This window comes from Coregonus lavaretus (assembly GCF_964263955.1).
Source record: "Coregonus lavaretus genome assembly, contig: HAP1_SCAFFOLD_228, whole genome shotgun sequence".
In the NCBI taxonomy this organism is placed as follows: domain Eukaryota; kingdom Metazoa; phylum Chordata; class Actinopteri; order Salmoniformes; family Salmonidae; genus Coregonus; species Coregonus lavaretus.
Window position 1 is genome coordinate 647,791 of NW_028164795.1, and position 22,465 is coordinate 670,255.

Sequence of the window (22,465 nt, forward strand, 5' to 3'; positions counted from 1 at the left end):
CCTCCCCCACAACTCTACATGTGGATGTGGCTTCCTCCATCTCACCATGTTCACAAAGAAAACGGCAGTGTATTTCAGCTGTAAGTATTTTGAAGTTACTAGCTATATTATTTGAATTGAATCGACCTAGCTTCATTATTATTCAACAATAACTGGGCCAATGTCGCCGTAGCAGCAGTGGTGGTTCTAGAACATTCCCAGTGGGAGGGGCCAGGCTGGGGCCAGTTGTACTGTTAGAGGGGCCAGTTACATCACACATTATTGTTGTCATGTCGTTTTCTTCACTGCATTGCAGGCATCAATAGACAAATGACCATGTTTATAATCATTCAACTATTTATTATTTGCATTTAAATGTTTTACATTTGCATTACATATTCAGTATCAGTTACATCAACTGTATTCTACGGTTTTTGTGGTTTCTTGCAAAAAGATCCGCAAATTCATCTGGATTCAAGGCCTTTGCCCTCCTTGACTCAATACTTAATACACCTAAATTGCTTAATCTCTCATCTGACATTGGGGACCTAAGATACGTTTTCACCAGCTTTAGAGCAGAAAAACTCTGTTCATAAGAAGCGGTACTAACAGTGATTGAAACAGATATTCTGCACAGTTTAAAGAGCTGAAAGAAAACTTATTTTAATGCTGAATGAATAATGCTATCTCTACTACACTGGGGGGTCTCTGCATGCCACTCTGGATTTTCCTTTGTCAAATTCTTCTGAACTGATGTAGTTTCATGCCCCAAGTCCTCAATATTTGATTCATACATTCTAGCAAATGGAAACAGGGACTTCTCTTTCCTTCAGGTCATTGTTACTCAGATCCAGCTCTCTCAGGTGTGAGGGGTTTGACTTCAGAGCTGAGACCAGAGCAGCACAGCCTTCCTCTGTGACTAGACAGCCTGACAGCCTGCAAAGAGTCAAATCATATTAAAATCACACTGCTATTCTTTGGTGGTGAAAATAGTGGCAGTATATATTTTCTACATATTCAGATATATCAGTGTCCTGAAACCTGCCATATCTATTCATAAATGAATGTATCATTATTAGAAATGACAAATTATCAACGTTTTGCTTGTAGAGAGACAAATATAAAAGTACAAATACAGTGGTGTGAAAAAGTGTTTGCCCCCTTCCTGATTTGTTATTTGTTTGCATGTTTGTCACACTTAAATGTTTCAGATCATCAAACAAATTTAAATATTAGTCAAAGATAAAATGCAGTTTTGAAATGAAGGTTGTTATTATTAAGGGAAAACAAAATCCAAACCTACATGGCCCTGTGTGAAAAAGTGATTGCACCCCCTGTTATAACACAACTCAACTGTGGTTTATCACACCTGAGTTCAATTCCTCTAGCCACACCCAGGCCTGATTACTGCCACACCTGTTCTCAATCAAGGAATCACTTAAATAGGACCTGCCTTACAAAGTTAAGTAGACCAAAAGATCCTCAAAAGCTAGACATCATGCCGAGATCCAAAGAAATTCAGGAACAAATGAGAAAGAAATTAATTGAGATCCATCAGTCTGGAAAAGGTTATAAAGCCATTTCTAAAGCTTTGGGACTCCAGCGAACCACAGTGAGAGCCATTATCCACAAATGGCGAAAACATGGAACAGTGGTGAACCTTCCCAGGAGTGACCGGCCGACCAAAATGACCCCAAGAGCGTAGCGACGACTCATCCAAGAGGTCACAAAAGACCCCACAACAACATCCAAAGAGCTGCAGGCCTCACTTACTCAGTTAAAGTCAGTGTTCATGACTCCACCATAAGAAAGAGACTGGGCAGAAATGGCCTGCATGGCAGAGTTCCAACACGAAAACCACTGCTGAGCAAGAAAACCATTAAGGCTCGTCTCGTTTTTGCCAGAAAACATATTGATGATCCCCAAGACCTTTGGGAAAATACTCTGTGGACTGATGAGACAAAAGTTGAACTTTTTGGAAGGTGTGTGTCCCATTACATCTGCCGTAAAAGTAACATCGCATTTCAGAAAAAGAACATCATACCAACAGTAAAATATGGTGGTGGTAGTGTGATGGTCTGGGCCTGTTTTGCTGCTTCAGGACCTGGAAGACTTGCTGTGATAAATGGAACCATGAATTCTGCTGTCTACCAAAAAATCCTGAAGGAGAATGTCCGGCCATCTGTTCGAGACCTCAAGCTGAAGCGAACTTGGATTCTGCAGCAGGACAATGATCCAAAACACACCAGCAAGTTCACCTCTGAATGGCTGAAGAAAAACAAAATGAAGACTTTGGAGTGGCCTAGTCAAAGTCCTGACCTGAATCCTATTGAGATGCTGTGGCATGACCTTAAAAAGGCAGTTCATGCTCGAAAACCCTCCAATGTGGCTGAATAACAACAATTCTGCAAAGATGAGTGGGCCAAAATTCCTCCACAGCGCTGTAAAAACATCATGGGAATTCAAATGTTTGATTGCAGTTGTTGCTGCTAAGGGTGGCCCAACCAGTTATTAGGTTGTAGGGGGCAATCACTTTTTCACACAGGGCCATGTGGGTTTGGATTTTGTTTTCCCTTAATAATAACAACCTTCATTTCAAGACTGCATTTTGTGTTTACTTGTGTTATCTTTGACTAATTTTAAATTTGTTTGATGATCTGAAACATTTAAGTGTGACAAACATGCAAACAAATAAGAAATCAGAAAGGGGGCGAACACTTTTTCACACCACTGTAAAACTGTAAGCTTCACTGTCCAAACACATATGGTGTGGACTATGTGTGCCTGGTAAACACATGTGGATCTGGTGAACAGTTATCACTTGTTGACCAACTACAGGAATACTGACCTCAGAGTCTCCAGTTGACAGTGGGGATCCCCCAGGACAGCAGAGAGCAGCTTCACTCCTGAATCCTTCAGGTCATTGTTACTCAGATCCAGCTCTCTCAGGTGTGAGGGGTTTGACTTCAGAGCTGAGACCAGAGAATCACAGCCTTCCTCTGTGACTAGACAGCCTGACAGCCTGCAAAGAGTCAAATCATATTAAAATCACACTGCTATTCTTTGGTGGTGAAAATAGTGGCAGTATATATTTTCTACATATTCAGATATATCAGTGTCCTGAAACCTGCCATATCTATTCATAAATTAATGTATCATTATTAGAAATGACAAATTATCAAAGTATTGCTTAAAGAGAGAAAAATATAAAGTACAAATATTTGAGTAGACTGACCAGAGCAGTTTAAAAAGCAGTATCAGGCAAAAGACAGACAGTGAGGTATCAGATTTAGATTGTATTGAGTATACAGTCCACACCATATCTATTTTGACAGTGAAGATAACATTTTAAATGTGGCTCTATACTCCAGCATTTTGGATTTCAGATCAAATGTTTCATATGAGGTGACAGTATATAATGTCACCTTTTATTTGAGGGTATTTTCATACATATCTGTTTCACCGTTTAGAAATGAAAGCACTTTATGTATATAGTCCCACCATTTGAAGAAGTCATAAGTATTCTAACTAATTCACTTATAGTGTATTAAAGTAGTCAAAAGTTGAGTATTTGGTCTCAAACTCATTGGTTGCATTTGCAGTTTGTTTTGGTTGTGTTTTGGGTTATGTTTTGTCCAATAGTAACTGAATGGTGGATGATGACTGGAGTAATTTTCTGTCTAAGTGAGTAGATAACATGTTTCTAAACACTACTAAATGAATCCTTATGATTCCATGATTAAGACAAATCATGAATGAATCATGAATAATAATGAGTGAGAGAGTTACAGAGGCTACAACAAAACATGCTAACCTCTCACCATTACCAATAACAGAGGGGGTATGATCCTTGTTCCTCTGTAACTTTCTCATTCATCATCATTCACGATTCATTCATGATTATTCATAATCATGTTAGCGTCCACATGAATGTAGAAGTGTTCAGAAACATATTCTATTCTTACTGACAATACAAGTGAAGTGACTCCAAAATGACAGGACATTATTCACCATTCAGTTTCTATTGGGGAAAACATAATCCAAAAGACAACCAAAACAAACTGCAAATGCATTCAACAAGTTTGTAGAATCACAAGCTTGATGTAATCACTGTGGGTAAGGAATATTTGACCAAATACTAAACATTTGACTAAATTAATTTGTCCAAATAATTACGGCTTTTTCATTTGGGACAATTACACACATAAAGTGCTTTAATTTCTAAACGGTAAAACAGATATGAATTAATACCTTTAAATAAAAGGTGACATTCTGTACTGTTGCCTAATATGAAACATTCTATCTCAAATCCAAAATGCTGGAGCATAGCACCAAATGTAAAACTGTAAGCTTCACTGTCCAAACACATATGGTGTGGACTATGTGTGCCTGGTAAACACATGTGGATCTGGTGAACAGTTATCACTTGTTGACCAACTACAGGAATACTGACCTCAGAGTCTCCAGTTTACAGTGGGGATTCCCCAGGACAGCAGAAAGCAGCTTCACTCCTGAATCCTTCAGGTCATTGTTACTCAGATCCAGCTCTCTCAGGTGTGAGGGGTTTGACTTCAGAGCTGAGACCAGAGAAGCACAGCCTTCCTCTGTGACTAGACAGCGTGACAGCCTGCAAAGAGTCAAATCATATTAAAATCACACTGATATTCTTTGGTGGTGAAAATAGCGGCAATATATTTTTTCAACATTTTCAGATATATCAGTGTCCTGAAACCTGCCATATCTATTCATAAATTAATGTATCATTATTAACAATAATAAATGATCTAAGTAGTGCTTGTAGATAGAAAAATATAAAGTACAAATATTTGAGTAGACTGACCAGAGCAGTTTAAAAAGCAGTATCAGTCAAAAGACAGACAGTGAGGTATCAGATTTAGATTGTATTGAGTAGACAGTCCACACCATATCTATTTTGACAGTGAAGCTAACATTTTAAATGTGGCTCTATACTCCAGCATTTTGGATTTTAAAACAAATGTTTCATATGAGGTGACAGTATATAATGTCACCTTTTATTTGAGGGTATTTTTATACGTGTCTGTTTCACCATTTAGAAAAATAAATGCACTTTATGTATCTAGTCCCCCTATTTGAAGAAGTCATAAGTATTCTGACCAATTCACTTATTGTGTTTTAAAGTAGTCAAAGGTTTAGTATTTGGTCCCATATTCCTGCCGACAATAATGACAACAACGTGTATCCAGGTGAACAGTGAGTGCTTTATAAATACATTTGATTGATTGTTAGGTTTAGGGTTTTTATGGCAAAAAACAGAATGGGTTTATGGCACTCTTGCTCCTCGTTGTGGCCGTATGTGGGTACTACATAACTCACTCATGACACTTGCTACGCTCATAATCTGAGGTAGCAACTGCGTCAGATCTACAAATCCATTAGCTAGACCACCCGATTAGACAACAATCACCCCATTATATCCATTTGGTTTGCAACTCAGTGAACCTGCGCAGCATTCGCTCAATTTGATGCCTACGAACGAAGATTTCGATGCATATCAAATTATCCAGCAGTCATTTAGAAACAACAAGTCATCAAATAAATTGTTATTCTTAATTAACAAATGTCTTCTGGCTGTTTAAATCGGCCACATCTTGAAAAGAGGACAGGGACGTGTTTTTTTTAGATTGTACACTTTTTTCTTAAAACAAATATGGTTAACCATGACCAGAAAATGTTTAATGTTTGATGGCTATCCGCCAGCCATCGCCTCTTAAACTGTGTCTCACCTCACTATTGGTGACCACAACATGTACTCAGGTGAACAGTGTGCGCGCTCACCAAATAGCTGTAACATTGTTAACAATAAGTTACCTGAGGTAAACCTACAGGGTTAACGCTCACCAAGTAGCCGTAACCTTGTTAACAATAAGTTACCTGAGGTAAACCTACAGGGTTAACGCTCACCAAGTAGCCATAACCTTGTTAATAATAAGTTACCTGAGGAAAACCTACAGAGTTAGCGCTCACCAAGTAGCTGTAACCTTGTTAATAATAAGTTACCAGAGGTAAACCTACAGGGTTAACGCTCACCAAGTAGCCGTAACCTTGTTAATAATAAGTTACCTGAGGTAAACCTACAGGGTTAACGCTCACCAAGTAGCCGTAACCTTGTTAATAATAAGTTACCTGAGGTAAACCTACAGGGTTAACGCTCACCAAGTAGCCGTAACCTTGTTAATAATCAGTTACCTGAGGTAAACCTACAGGGTTAACGCTCACCAAGTAGCCGTAACCTTGTTAATAATAATTTACCTGAGGTAAACCTACAGGGTTAACGCAGGCAGGTCTCATTGATAACAATAGTGAAGCTGGCATTGTGACGCAGAACAATGGGCTGGGAATAGAACGTTCTGAAGGCGAGTCGGTGTCACGGAGCTCAATAGAACTAATAGGAGCTGGTAGGGTGAAAAAAGCCCAAACATAAGGCCTGTTGTTTCGTGATTACTTCATAACCAGGGACTGAAGGTAATATTATGAAACTGGGCTCCATGGCGGATGCAATGAGCTAATTTTATCAGAAATAAACGTTGTAAAAAATGTCACTTGAGGCGCCCCGAAAATAACATTCAAAAGTTCAGTCCTTGGACACATAGGGGTTAAACGGTAAAGTTACCGTCCATCTAGTGAAGAGAGGAGAACCGGACAGAGGGACCGTAGGTAGCCAGCATCGGTCAACGAGAGAGGGAGAAGCCCTCCACGGTATTTAACAGGTGGAAGAAACAACCAGGGAGCTCCATCGGTCCACAAGAAATGCAGGCAGCCGGTGATGATGTAGTGGTAGCTAGGATAACTAGGATGCTGCTGGTAGAGTAGCTAGCTTAGCTAGCTGTACCGACTAGCTTGGCTAGCTAGCAGGTCGTTCGTCTGTCCATCGAGGATGATGACGAATCCGGTGAACCACACAAGATGAAACAAGAATAGCGAGTGAAAAGGATCTGGCTACACTCATACTGTCACTGACCATTACGCAAAAAAGAAAATTGAACAATAAACTTCGGTGTCTCAACACTGTAACGAACTCCGTCGTTGTTCCCCAAGATCACCTCAGACCACTCTGCGCGTAACTGGACAATATGCTTGGCGCCAAACCGTACGTGGACGCGGACAGTTCTGTACGGGGACGCGGACAGTTCCAGAACGCGGACATGAGCAGAGCAACACAATAAACTAATCCAAGTCTTTAAAGTCAGGTACATTAGTAATATTCATTTTTTATTATGTAAAACAAAAATGATTCGTTTTTTAAAACAATATTTTGAGATCTGGGCCCATATCCAAAAAGCGTCTCAGAGTAGAAAATGTGTTGTATAAGTGCTGAGAATAAAGTCATTTTAGTCCTACTCTTATGGGTATAAATTAAAGCTATGCATGAAGCCTCTTTATTTATAAGTGTCCCACCTAGTTGGCAGATATTTAGGACACCTCATGAGCTGTACTAACCAGTTAAGAGGTACCAGCAGGTGTCTTGATAATAGAAACATGCAGCGAGTCAGTGGTTCCTGTGCAACATGTAATTGCTTTGGAGCAGTAGTGACCTGTCATTCAGGATAGAGCCCCACCTGTTTAGCAGATGCTCTTACCCAGAGCTATTTACAGTAAGTGCATTCATCTTAAGATAGCTAGGTGAGACAACCAGATAATACAGTCAAATATACAGGATATGAACATTCAATTTCAGCTAAACAATGGATATATAGCGTTTGGCAATAAAAATAATAATAATAATCTACATCTAAAATCTATTAATTAAACATCTGAGAACAGTAATATTGAAGGTACCCATAAGCAACCATTTCTGATTATTGTGGAAATAGCATTTAGGAAATAAACTCTTAATAATTCTTAAACAAAATTGTCATCTCACCTCTTAGCTTTGGTGTCATGTTCCCCAGAGAGACTCATTTTAGACCACTGACCCCTAAACAGAGATCCAACATGTTGGTTGTAGTTAACACAGTAATTCTTGAATGTGAATTGTTATAGTTTATTAATTATCTCTTACAAAACATTTACTAACAGACATATTGAAACAGTCAGGCTATTTAATGCAATCAAATGAACATCTGGTTGTGACATCTCTTCTCCATGTTAACTGTCAATAATAATAATAAGTCACTGTTTGTTAAGGTAGTTATAGACAGTGCAGCAACACAAGGCCATGTCTCACACTTATTTGTATTCATTAAAAGTCAGCCAATTATTATCTTTAAATCTGTTCTTTTCTAAACGTATCTGAGAATGTAGACAGAAGGGCTAAAACGGGCTTGATTGATCTGGGGGGGATCAGTGATCTATACAGAAATGTTTTTTGCAACAATTAAGAGATTTTTTATTATTTAAAGTAGGCTAGGTTATAATGTATAACAGTGATTTTTTGTGTAAAGCAGATCAAGGTCTATACCTCAGCCAGTGGCGACCCGTCATTCAGGGCAGGTGGCCTTTCCTGTTTTGCATGTTATTTTGGCATTAATACGTGTCACATATCAGTTTGCAAAAAATGTAAAAATAATATATATATAATTGAGTTAATAAAGCCGCAAAAAAACATGGTCTCTTTTTTGTTTTCTTGAGTAAGGCAGCTCCAAAATGCAGGTGTTTCAGCCTAGCTCAGTGCTTTCTGTGGTGGTGGGGCAGCCTAGCTCAGTGCTTTCTGGGGTGGTGGGTCAAGCCAGAAGACAATACAGAGCATTGCTTCGTGATTGGCTCAGTGTTCTGTCACTCATGGGGACACTACGTCACCGCCAAGTCTAAGGGTAGAGCTAGAAAATGCAAGCCCATTGGGTGCTGCCACAGAGTTACATTAGAAGTGCCCATCCAAGAAGGTCATTGGCCAACAGATAAAATGACGTCAAATCACATTATATCTACAGTAGCTTTGATTGAACTGATCAGGTCAACATCATACTTTCAAAATCTTAGCTATAGCCTACATATCCTAGATGACCAGCCTAAACCTGTTCAGATCAGTTCCCATAATGTTACAGACCTAACAGTAGCAGGACAGAGCTTGTAGCCTAGGCATGGTATTTTACACACCATTTCAAACGGAGACCATCAGGTTGGTCAGCATGATAAGTGATCATAGCTCAAACCTACTCTGACTATTGAATGCCTGACGTTGACCTAACCTTATAATAGTTTGTAGTTTAGCCTAGACCTACGAGGGTCTGCCCGTCTTTCCTACATATCAACATATTTATCCGAATTCTAATGTTACCGAGAAATATGTGCCACAGTTTCAACAGCCATTGTGTAACTGCGTAGGCTACACACTTACTTTCACGTTCATATGAGGAAATCACATAACTTCTTACAGTCGCTGGTGCAGCCGCCTGTTCTCTTGCAGATGAAGTAGCTTTTATAGGCGACTCATTCAACCAGCCTAAACAACAGTAAATAAAAGATGTCAAATGGTCAAAAGTCAATCCTGATATAGCCATGTACATCAAAGAGAGGTGTATTGCTACAGATGTAGGATCTTAATTTGAGCCAGTTTGCTACAGCAGGAAAATAATCCTGCAGCAACAGGACATTTTAATTATTATGGGAATGGCCGGCAGGGATGTAGCTCAGTTGGTAGAGCATGGCATTTGCAACTCCAGGGTTGTGGGTTCGATTCCAGTATAAAAAATAAAAATGTATGTAAGTCGCTCTGGATAAGAGCGTCTGCTAAATGACTAAAATGTAAAAAATCACCATGTAGAATTATGTGTACAGATGTAGGATCTTAATTTGTTCACCCCCCACTGCAGAATAACTTTCCCTCAATGCAGTAAATGTAAAACTTGTAGTGTATTTGAGGTTTTAAAAGGCTTCTGAAGTTTGTAATTTCCACTTAGAAATGGCAGACTTGAGTTTCCCTTACTAAAAATGTATCAACTGATACAAAAATGTCCATTAATTATAAATCACATTTACTGTTGCTGCAGGAATATTTTCATGCTGTAGCAAACTGGCTCAAATTTAGATCCTACATATGTACATGCAAATGTACTTAGGCGAATAAAGGTGATTCTGATTCTGCAAAGGTTGAGTCTCTAGATTCCCTTGCTGCTCTGGGGAAATAATGAAATGGTTGTCATAGTGATTTAAACTGGGCCTGGTTATCTCCAAACTTTGAGACCATGTCATTTATTATATTTCACCCAATTGATAAAGGAAGCTAGAAGGCTGAACCCAGAAGACAACTTTAAATCAACACTAACTGATATTATCCTAAAATCCTTTCACTCATATTGTTGTGTCTCTTTGATCAATGGACGTCGGGTAGCCTGTGATATTAATATTGTAGCAAACAGCGGGGCAGGGCAGTGAACCCAGGTCGCTGGCCAAAACTAGGTTAACCCTATTGCTGCGATGGGAATTGTAACCTGTCTCACACTGCCCCCTATAAAAGCAAGTATCGTGCTTCGACTACTCAGACCCCGCACACATCCGGGCCGTGCATTCTGATGGCCTCACAGACACCATACTACTTCTGACACCAATGTAGCAAACAGCGGGGCAGGGAAGTGAACCCAGGTTGCACTTGTAAAAAGGCAAACAACCTACGCATCGCGCCATTGGCGCCAATTGGGTTACTTAGTTGGAATTGCATCATAGTACACAACAAAATTTTCAGTCACCTCCTCCTTGTGTGAAGGACAAGTAGATAAACAGGTTAATGTCAAGCTCTGCATGTTTTTTGGAATGTCTCATGGAATGTAGGCTTACGTTGAACACCACACATTGGCTGCTACTGTAGGCTGAATGATAGAACAGCTATTTCCACGTTAAATGTTATTGGAGGCCTTTTTTACATTATGATCAAATAGCCTAATTGGTCTCTGTTAAAACTGTAACTTAAAGTGGGTACAGCCTCAGTGTTCACAGTAAACTCACGCCGGAAGTTGCACAGATCGCTACACTATAGTGGAACTATGATACAATTACATTTATAATACGAAATGTGAAATGTATTACTATGACGAATGAATATTGATGTATTGAATTCACAGGAGGTTGGTGGCACCTTAATTAGGGAGGACGGGCTTGTGGTAATGGCTGGAGCGGAATAGGTGGAATGGTATCATTAATATGAGCCGTCCTCCCCTCAGCAACCTCCACTGATTGAATTTGACTTGCCCACGTCCAGTTAGCGCAATTTTGTATGATTGAACTGTCAAGTCATTATATATTTTCCGTTCTGAGAGCACCATCCTGATGACTGGCACTCTGTACATTCCTATGGATGAGGCCTGAGATGGAATGTGAAGATAACTGAAGCTAGCTAACTTTAGAAAACCAGTATATCTAGCTAGCATCATAGTCCACCCCTCAGGCTAAGTTCAGGTTACAGCATGAGGCAGGCATCAACAGCCGAGTTGTAGGCTACTACCTGGGTCGTATTCATTAGTTTACTCCGCGGCCAACAGTTTTAAAATGTTGCATAAACAGTTTACTCCAAACGCTGTACAACGTGACCTAAACGGTTTCTGTTGCCAAACGTTTTTCTACGGTGGGCACTAATGAACACACACAACCTGTTTTGAGGAAGTGTAAGTTGTTGTTAGTCTTTCCACAGTATTTATTTGTCTCTCTTTCACACAACATACCTTCCTGAGTGAAAAGAGTTAACAGTAGATTAGAAAGAGAAAATGTTGTTGCTTGTTGTGTTTTAAGCCTGTTTTGAGAAGGCAAGTCTATAGACCTATGATACAGTACACTCTTAGAAAAAAGAGTTCCAAAAGGGTCCTCTGGCTGTCCCCATAGGAGAACGCTTTTGGGTTCCAGGTAAAACCCTTCTGGCTTCCATGTAGAACCCTCTGTGGAAAGGATTCTTCATGGAACCCAAAAGGGTTCTACCTAGTATCAAAAAGGGTTCTACAAAGGGTTCTCCTATGGGGACAGCCAAAGAACCCTTTTAGATTCTAGATAGTGTAGGAGCGATCACCCTGGGGCACACAGATGGAAACAAAACGAATTCACCCCACGCATCTAATTTATATCCAAAACATTTTAAGGAGAGTAGACCTATTATAACACTCTGTTTACCAAAATATCCATCAACTAAAGGAATACACATAACAATATCATCAACTATATGAATACACATAATATCATCAACTATATTAATACACATAACAATATCATCAACTATATTAATACACATAACAATATCATCAACTATATTAATACACATAACAATATCATCAACTATATGAATACACATAACAATATCATCAACTATATGAATACACATAACAATATCATCAACTATATTAATACACATAACAATATCATCAACTATATTAATACACATAACAATATCATCAACTATATTAATACACATAACAATCGTCGTCTTACCTTTTATATGTCTCTCAATAGAAGTAGCGTCTGGAATGATCATTCGGTGGTGGAAAGATCCTTTAGTTTGTTCTGCTCATTTCCATATCAGGTTCTACCTGTTCTCTCTCCCACTCCCTGTCTCTTTATAGCTCTTACAATGTGCCTTGGCATACATTCTACAAGTGTCTGGAACTCTATTGGAGGGATGTGACATCATTCTTCCACAAGAAATTCCATCATTTGGTGTTTTGTTGATGGTGGTGGAAAACGTTGTTTCAGGCGCCTCTCCAGAATCTCCCATAAGTCTTAAATTGGGTTGAGACCTGGTGACTGAGACGGCCATGGCACATTGTGAAACATCAGCAAGTTCAGCAGTCTTCATCACTGAAGCTCCTGCCAAACGTGCCCCAACAATCACCAGTCCTTAAGCTTTTCGCGAGCAGGGTCGCAGTCTCTCTTCGTTGCAGCTCCTCTCTCCCCAGGGGTAGCAGCTCCTCTCTCCCCAGGGGTAACAGCTCCTCTCTCCCCAGGGGTAGCAGCTCCTCTCTCCCCAGGAGTAGCAGCTCCTATCTCCCCAGGGGTAACAGATCCTCTCTCCAGGGGTAACAGCTCCTCTCTCCCCAGGGGTAGCAGCTCCTCTCTCTCCAGGGGTAGCAGCTCCTCTCTCCCCAGGGGTAGCAGCTCCTCTCTCCCCAGGGGTATCAGCTCCTCTCTCCCCAGGGGTATCAGCTCCTATCTCCCCAGGGGTAACAGCTCCTCTCTCCCCAGGGGTAACAGCTCCTCTCTCCCCAGGGGTAGCAGCTCCTCTCTCCCCAGGGGTAGCAACTCCTCTCTCCCCAGGGGTAGCAGCTCCTCTCTCCCCAGGGGTAGCAGCTCCTCTCTCCCCAGGGCTATCAGCTCCTCTCTCCCCAGGGGTAACAGCTCCTCTCTCCCCAGGGGTAACAGCTCCTCTCTCCCCAGGGGTAACAGCTCCTCTCTCCCCAGGGGTAACAACTCCTCTCTCCCCAGGGGTAGCAGCTCCTCTCTCCCCAGGGGTAACAACTCCTCTCTCCCCAGGGGTAGCAGCTCCTCTCTCCCCAGGGGTAGCAGCTCCTCTCTCCCCAGGGGTAACAGCTCCTCTCTCCCCAGGGGTAGCAGCTCCTCTCTCCCCAGGGGTAGCAGCTCCTCTCTCCCCAGGGGTAGCAGTTCCTCTCTCCCCAGGGGTAGAAGCTCCTCTCTCTCCAGGGGTAGCAGCTCCTCTCTCCCCAGGGGTAACAGCTCCTCTCTCTCCAGGGGTAACAGCTCCTCTCTCCCCAGGGGTAACAGCACCTCTCTCTCCAGGGGTAACAGCTCCTCTCTCCCCAGGGGTAGCAGCTCCTCTCTACCCAGGGGTAGCAGCTCCTCTCTACCCTAGGATTTGAAGACATCGGTGGCTTAGCCCACAGCCAGTAGGAGGGTCCAGGAAGGAATTTCAACAGCTAAATCCAGGAATACATCACCAGTGTATTGCCAAAAACCACTCAAGAACTTCAAATATAGACTCTGACCTGTCCAATGAGCCAAACTGATTAAATAATCCCACAGTACCTAAACACTCTTTCTCTCTCTCTCTCTCTCTCTCTCTCTCTCTCTCTCTCTCTCTCTCTCTCTCTCTCTCTCTCTCTCTCTCTCTCTCTCTCTCTCTCTCTCTCTCTCTCTCTCACACACACACACACAGTGCAGTAATTATAATCCCTATATCAGCTTTTAGTGATAGCCTACTGTGTGTTCTCCCCTCCTCTGTCTCTCTATCACTTTCTCTGTGTCGTCTATTGATGTCTTTCATCTTGTCTGGTGTCTCTCTCCATCATATCCTATTCTTCTGTTGCTGTCTCTGTGTCTTGTCTGGTGTCTCTCTCCATCATATCCTATTCTTCTGTTGCTGTCTCTGTGTCTTGTCTGATGTTTCTCTTTAGTTTTGCAATCCAAATTTGGAGCTATTGGAATTGTAACATGTTGTCCCATGTACATGGTGTAATTTACTGATGGTCCCTAACTAGCCCCATAGGGATATCCAAAGTCAACCCAAATTTACCACAGGCATTACGATTGGGTCGCATGCAGTTGCATTCTGAATTGATTATTACTTGGTGTGGGCATGTGGGCAACCTTCATTCACGTTGTGATGCAGTCACATCCACAAGTCTCACTAAACTCAGTTTTGGACAAGACTGACTTCATATCCTATTCTCCTGTTGCTGTCTCTGTGTCTTGTCTGGTGTCTCTCTCCATCATATCCTATTCTTCTGTTGCTGTCTCTGTGTCTTGTCTGGTGTCTCTCTCCATCATATCCTGTTCTTCTGTTGCTGTCTCTGTGTCTTGTCTGGTGTCTCTCTCCATCATATCCTATTCTCCTGTTGCTGTCTCTGTGTCTTGTCTGGTGTCTCTCTCCATCATATCCTATTCTTCTGTTGCTGTCTCTGTGTCTTGTCTGGTGTCTCTCTCCATCATATCCTGTTCTTCTGTTGCTGTCTCTGTGTCTTGTCTGGTGTCTCTCTCCATCATATCCTATTCTTCTGTTGTTGTCTCTGTGTCTTGTCTGGTGTCTCTCTCCATCATATCATATTCTTCTGTTGCTGTCTCTGTGTCTTGTCTGGTGTCTCTCTCCATCATATTATATTCTTCTGTTGCTGTCTCTGTGTCTTGTCTGGTGTCTCTCTCCATCATATCCTATTCTTCTTTTGCTGTCTCTGTGTCTTGTCTGGTGTCTCTCTCCATCATATCCTGTTCTTCTACTGCTGTCCCTGTGTCTTGTCTGGTGTCTCTCTCCATCATATCCTGTTCTTCTGTTGCTGTCTCTGTGTCTTGTCTGGTGTCTCTCTCCATCATATCATATTCTTCTGTTGCTGTCTCTGTGTCTTGTCTGGTGTCTCTCTCCATCATATCCTGTTCTTCTATTGCTGTCCCTGTGTCTTGTCTGGTGTCTCTCTCCATCATATCCTATTCTTCTGTTGCTGTCTCTGTGTCTTGTCTGGTGTCTCTCTCCATCGTATCATATTCTTCTGTCACTTTCTCTGTGTCTTGTCTGTTGTCTGTGTCTTGTCTGTTGCTGTCTGTGTCTTGTCTGTTGCTGTCTCAGGTTCTAGTTTGTTACTGTCTCCTGTGTCTATTTTCTTCTGTTATGGCCTGTTCTGTCTCTCTCCATCATATCCTGTTCTTCTGTTGCTGTCTCTGTGTCTTGTCTGGTGTCTCTCTCCATCATATCCTGTTCTTCTATTGCTGTCCCTGTGTCTTGTCTGGTGTCTCTCTCCATCATATCCTATTCTTCTGTTGCTGTCTCTGTGTCTTGTCTGGTGTCTCTCTCCATCGTATCATATTCTTCTGTTGCTGTCTCTATGTCTTGTCTGGTGTCTCTCTCCATCATATCATATTCTTCTGTTGTTGTCTCTGTGTCTTGTCTGGTGTCTCTCTCCATCATATCATATTCTTTTGTTGCTGTCTCTGTGTCTTGTCTGGTGTCTCTCTCCATCATATCATATTCTTCTGTTGCTGTCTCTGTGTCTTGTCTGGTGTCTCTCTCCATCATATCCTATTCTTCTGTTGCTGTCTCTCTGTCTTGTCTGGTGTCTCTCTCCATCATATCCTGTTCTTCTACTGCTGTCCCTGTGTCTTGTCTGGTGTCTCTCTCCATCATATCCTGTTCTTCTGTTGCTGTCTCTGTGTCTTGTCTGGTGTCTCTCTCCATCATATCCTGTTCTTCTGTTGCTGTCTTTGTGTCTTGTCTGGTGTCTCTCTCCATCATATCCTATTCTTCTGTTGCTGTCTCTATGTCTTGTCTGGTGTCTCTCTCCATCATATCCTATTCTTCTGTTGCTGTCTCTCTGTCTTGTCTGGTGTCTCTCTCCATCATATCCTGTTCTTCTACTGCTGTCCCTGTGTCTTGTCTGGTGTCTCTCTCCATCATATCCTGTTCTTCTGTTGCTGTCTCTGTGTCTTGTCTGGTGTCTCTCTCCATCATATCCTGTTCTTCTATTGCTGTCTCTGTGTCTTGTCTGGTGTCTCTCTCCATCATATCCTATTCTCCTGTTGCTGTCTCTGTGTCTTGTCTGGTGTCTCTCTCCATCATATCCTATTCTTCTGTTGCTGTCTCTGTGTCTTGTCTGGTGTCTCTCTCCATCATATCCTGTTCTTCTGTTGCTGTCTCTGTGTCTTGTCTGGTGTCTCTCTCCATCATATCCTATTCTCCTGTTGCTGTCTCTGTGTCTTGTCTGGTGTCTCTCTCCATCATATCCTATTCTTCTGTTGCTGTCTCTGTGTCTTGTCTGGTGTCTCTCTCCATCATATCCTGTTCTTCTGTTGCTGTCTCTGTCTCTTGTCTGGTGTCTCTCTCCATCATATCCTATTCTTCTGTTGTTGTCTCTGTGTCTTGTCTGGTGTCTCTCTCCATCATATCATATTCTTCTGTTGCTGTCTCTGTGTCTTGTCTGGTGTCTCTCTCCATCATATCATATTCTTCTGTTGCTGTCTCTGTGTCTTGTCTGGTGTCTCTCTCCATCATATCCTATTCTTCTGTTGCTGTCTCTGTGTCTTGTCTGGTGTCTCTCTCCATCATATCCTGTTCTTCTACTGCTGTCCCTGTGTCTTGTCTGGTGTCTCTCTCCATCATATCCTGTTCTTCTGTTGCTGTCTCTGTGTCTTGTCTGGTGTCTCTCTCCATCATATCATATTCTTCTGTTGCTGTCTCTGTGTCTTGTCTGGTGTCTCTCTCCATCATATCCTGTTCTTCTATTGCTGTCCCTGTGTCTTGTCTGGTGTCTCTCTCCATCATATCCTATTCTTCTGTTGCTGTCTCTGTGTCTTGTCTGGTGTCTCTCTCCATCGTATCATATTCTTCTGTCACTTTCTCTGTGTCTTGTCTGTTGTCTGTGTCTTGTCTGTTGCTGTCTGTGTCTTGTCTGTTGCTGTCTCAGGTTCTAGTTTGTTACTGTCTCCTGTGTCTATTTTCTTCTGTTATGGCCTGTTCTGTCTCTCTCCATCATATCCTGTTCTTCTGTTGCTGTCTCTGTGTCTTGTCTGGTGTCTCTCTCCATCATATCCTGTTCTTCTATTGCTGTCCCTGTGTCTTGTCTGGTGTCTCTCTCCATCATATCCTATTCTTCTGTTGCTGTCTCTGTGTCTTGTCTGGTGTCTCTCTCCATCGTATCATATTCTTCTTTTGCTGTCTCTATGTCTTGTCTGGTGTCTCTCTCCATCATATCATATTCTTCTGTTGTTGTCTCTGTGTCTTGTCTGGTGTCTCTCTCCATCATATCATATTCTTTTGTTGCTGTCTCTGTGTCTTGTCTGGTGTCTCTCTCCATCATATCATATTCTTCTGTTGCTGTCTCTGTGTCTTGTCTGGTGTCTCTCTCCATCATATCCTATTCTTCTGTTGCTGTCTCTCTGTCTTGTCTGGTGTCTCTCTCCATCATATCCTGTTCTTCTACTGCTGTCCCTGTGTCTTGTCTGGTGTCTCTCTCCATCATATCCTGTTCTTCTGTTGCTGTCTCTGTGTCTTGTCTGGTGTCTCTCTCCATCATATCCTGTTCTTCTGTTGCTGTCTTTGTGTCTTGTCTGGTGTCTCTCTCCATCATATCCTATTCTTCTGTTGCTGTCTCTATGTCTTGTCTTGTGTCTCTCTCCATCATATCCTATTCTTCTGTTGCTGTCTCTGTGTCTTGTCTGGTGTCTCTCTCCATCATATCCTGTTCTTCTGTTTCTGTCTCTGTGTCTTGTCTGGGGTCTCTCTCCATCATATCCTATTCTTCTGTTGCTGTCTCTGTGTCTTGTCTGGTGTCTCTCTCCATCATATCCTATTCTTCTGTTGCTGTCTCTGTGTCTTGTCTAATGTTTCGCTTTAGTTTTGCAATCCAAATTTGGAGCTATTGGAATTGTAACATGTTGTCCCATATACATGGTGTAATTTACTGATGGTCCCAAATAACCCCATAGGGATATCCAAAGTCAATCCAAATTTACCCCAGGCATTACGATTGGGTCGGGTGCAGTTGCATTCTGAATTGATTATTACTTGTTGTGGGCATGTGGGCAACCTTCATTTACGTTGTGATGCAGTCACAACCACAAGTCTCACTAAACTCAGTTTTGGACAAGACTGAATATATGACCAAAATTATCCAATATTTTTCCACGGAATTGTGCCATGTTTATTCTGGTGATAACTGGATCACTGGCTGTCTCATTGAGTGTGTGAGGGTGAGTGTCATGGTCGGGATGGCCTGAACTCAGAGCCTGATAGAATACCAAGGAAAACCATAGTAACTGCAGTAGAACATGGTGGAACAAAGCCAGATGGCAGTAACCTCACTTACTGCTGTTTCCTTGGTTTTTACTGGGATTTTGTAGTTGCATCAAATTTGACCCTCCATTTTCTCTGAAACAGAAGATAATTGAACCAGGACACTTTGTCACAAGATATAACAGATACTATGAAGCCTGATTCAGGTCTGAACTCATCTTTGACCAAATGTGTAGCAGCAGTTTGCAATTGTACGTCAGAATAGCTGTGCACATAATCCTAATACCTCTTCATGGACTACATTTGAACACTTAAACATTGTCTTCTTTTAGGGCGGGACCTGGTATGGTGTGGTCACATTGCCTAGTGGTTAGAACGTTGGGCCAGTAACTGAAAGGTTGCTGGTTTGAATACCCAAGCCGTCAATGTGAAAATCTGTTGATGTGCCCTTAAGAAAGGCACTTAACACTAACTTGCTTCATGGGTGCTGTACTACTATGCCTTACCCTGTAACACAACACATTTCACTGCACCTATCCGGTGTATCTGACAATAAAAACATATATATTTTTTTGCAATTCCAACAGTTAATTTAACAATGCTGGTTATAACTCTTGTTGACGTTGATCCAAGGACACCTTGACTTGCATTACCCTCTTACTGCAGAAAAATATTCTCATGAAATCATGTGACTTATAGTTAGAGAAAATGATTCCTGTAAACGCACACTGCTACATGCAGGAAACAAGGTATGGACAAACCAGAAATGTGACATTTCTGTTTGATAGTAACCCTGAATGATGAATGTGTGATCTATCTTGTCATCTTTTTGGCCAACCACATTGGAACATTCAAATCTTTTAGGACATGAAGAATGGAGTCATTGTTTTCAGGAAGGTGTCTCCATGGTGATAGGAGGGACAGGAGGCAGACTAAGGGCAAGGGAAGCCACCTGAACTACTGCCCTACAAAGGCAAAGAGCAGTCTACGCAAATGTCCGTGCATATCAACCATAACCACTGATCTGACCTATGACCCCTAAAATGCTGATACTGAACTCTGCCTTTGTATGACCTTAAACAAGTATATGGGTAATGCAACGGCAAAGTGCAGCATCAAGAAATCTAAATATGTTGATCCAACTTTCTTGTTGTTTATCTGTTTGATGGAAACTGTTTGATAGTTGTTACTACCTTCCAACTGTATTTAATGGTGTTATGTAGTCGTGTTTTTCATGTTTTCAATGTTGTATTATAGTAGGCCTAAGGTTATTTCATCATGGAGAATGTTTATACTTAAGAAATATTTGACATTGTATGACTATCATTATAATGCTGTTTTACCATTATTTACTCTCTCTCTCTCACACACACACACACTCACACACACACACACACATACCCCCCCCCCCCCACACACACACACACAAACACTCACTGTGCAGTAATTAGAATCTATAGACCAGCTTTAAGTGATACAGTCTACTGTCTGATCTCCCCTCCTCTGCCTCTCTCCATTACTTTCTCTGTCTTCTGTTGCTGTCTCTCTTGTCTACCCTCTTCTGTTGCTGTCTCTCTTGTCTGCCCTCTTCTGTTGCTGTCTCTCTTGTCTCCCCCCTTCTGTTGCTGTCTCTCTTGTCTCCCCTCTTCTGTTGCTGTCTCTCTTGTCTGCCCTCTTCTGTTGCTGTCTCTCTTGTCTCCCCTCTTCTGTTGCTGTCTCTCTTGTCTGCCCTCTTCTGTTGCTGTCTCTCTTGTCTACCCTCTTCTGTTGCTGTCTCTCTTGTCTCCCCTCTTCTGTTGCTGTCTCTCTTGTCTCCCCTCTTCTGTTGCTGTCTCTCTTGTCTCCCCTCTTCTGTTACTGTCTCTCTTGTCTACCCTCTTCTGTTGCTGTCTCTCTTGTCTCCCCTCTTCTGTTGCTGTCTCTCTTGTCTGCCCTCTTCTGTTGCTGTCTCTCTTGTCTCCCCTCTTCTGTTGCTGTCTCTCTTGTCTGCTCCCTTCTGTTGCTGTCTCTCTTGTCTGCCCTCTTCTGTTGCTGTCTCTCTTGTCTCCCCCCTTCTGTTGCTGTCTCTCCTGTCTCCCCTCTTCTGTTGCTGTCTCTCTTGTCTCCCCTCTTCTGTTGCTGTCTCTCTTGTCTGCCTTCTTCTGTTGCTGTCTCTCTTGTCTCCCCTCTTCTGTTGCTGTCTCTCTTGTCTCCCCTCTTCTGTTGCTGTCTCTCTTGTCTGCCCTCTTCTGTTGCTGTCTCTCTTGTCTGCATTCTTCTGCTCAACCAACCTTGGTTCTCTCTCCATCTGCCCTCTTCTGTCACTTTCTCTGTGTCTTGTCTGTTGATGTCTATGTCTTATCTGTTGCTGTCTGTGTTTTGTCTGTTGCTGTCTGTAAATTGTATTTTGCTGTCTGTGTCTTGTCTGTTGCTGTCTGTGTCTTGTCTGTTGCTGTCTGTGTCTTGTCTGTTTCAATCTGTGTCTTGTCTGTTGCTATCTGTGTGTTGTCTGTTGCTGTCTCAGGTTCTAGTTTGTTACTGTCTCCTTTGTCTATTTTCTTCTGTTATGGCCTGTTCTGTCTCTCTCCATCATATCCTGTTCTTCTGTTGCTGTCCCTGTGTCTTGTCTGGTGTCTCTCTCCATCATATCCTATTCTTCTGTTGCTGTCTCTGTGTCTTGTCTGGTGTCTCTCTCCATCATATCCTATTCTTCTGTTGCTGTCTCTGTGTCTTGTCTGGTGTCTCTCTCCATCATATCCTATTCTTCTGTTGCTGTCTCTGTGTCTTGTCTGATGTTTCTCTTTAGTTTTGCAATCCAAATTTGGAGCTATTGGAATTGTAACATGTTGTCCCATGTACATGGTGTAATTTACTGATGGTCCCTAACTAGCCCCATAGGGATATCCAAAGTCAACCCAAATTTACCCCAGGCATTACGATTGGGTCGCGTGCAGTTGCATTCTGAATTGATTATTACTTGGTGTGGGCATGTGGGCAACCTTCATTTACGTTGTGATGCAGTCACAACCACAAGTCTCACTAAACTCAGTTTTGGAAAAGACTGACTTTATGACCAAAATTATCCTATTTACACTTTAAAGTTAATTTTGACAGTAGAATAAATGTCTCTGACTCATTTCGATGCCACATAGGCTGTTTGCTAAATGATACGTTGGTTTTTAACTGCAGTTGCTCTTTAAAGTTACTGTATACTGACACGACCAGGGCAACACAACTGGAAAAGAAAATTCAAGTGTCCACATAACAGCGCAACAGAACTCCAAACATCAAATCAAACCAAATGTTATTTGCCACATGCGCCGAATACACCATGTCTAGACATTACAGTGAAATGCTTACTTACAAGCCCTTAACCAACAATGCAGTTTTTAAGAAGAAAAAAAGAAAAAAAAAAGAAAAAGAAAATGTTAAGTAAAAAATAGATAAATAATAATAATTAAAGCTACATGGCCCCCAGGGTACATGAATATGGTGATTTCAATACAGCAAAAATATGGTTTATTTGTCATATACACACGATAAACATGGTGGGTGGGTTCACTGACACAGATTAATCCTAGACTAAATTGCACTTTTAAACTGGACTAACTGAAATGGCATTTCTCAGACATGGCTATGAATACATAAGGTTGCTAATTAAAAAAAACTCACAAAAGCTCTGACAATGATACGTAAAGCTCATTAAAGAGCGGTGATACTATCAACAGCAGTGATACTATCAAGAGCAGTGATACTATCAAGAGCAGTGATACTATCAAGAGCAGTGATACTATCAACAGCAGTGATACTATCAAGAGCAGTGATACTATCAACAGCAGTGATACTATCAAGAGCAGTGATACTATCAAGAGCAGTGATACT

General features: G+C 41.7%; 1 protein-coding gene across 1 annotated transcript; it reads right to left on the reverse strand.

The window, feature by feature from the left end:
• Nucleotides 1-321: 321 nt before the first annotated feature.
• Nucleotides 322-12,455, reverse strand: LOC311116625 (ribonuclease inhibitor-like). Its single transcript, XM_084191686.1, has 6 exons — nt 12,367-12,455; nt 9,296-9,400; nt 7,883-7,936; nt 4,433-4,606; nt 2,828-3,001; nt 322-915 (listed from the first exon to the last, which is right to left on the reverse strand). The coding sequence occupies exons 3-6, from the start codon at nt 7,918-7,920 to the stop codon at nt 777-779; spliced, it is 525 nt and encodes a 174-aa protein (XP_084047812.1). The 5' UTR covers nt 7,921-7,936; nt 9,296-9,400; nt 12,367-12,455; the 3' UTR covers nt 322-776.
• Between the last annotated feature and the right edge of the window lie 10,010 nt (nt 12,456-22,465).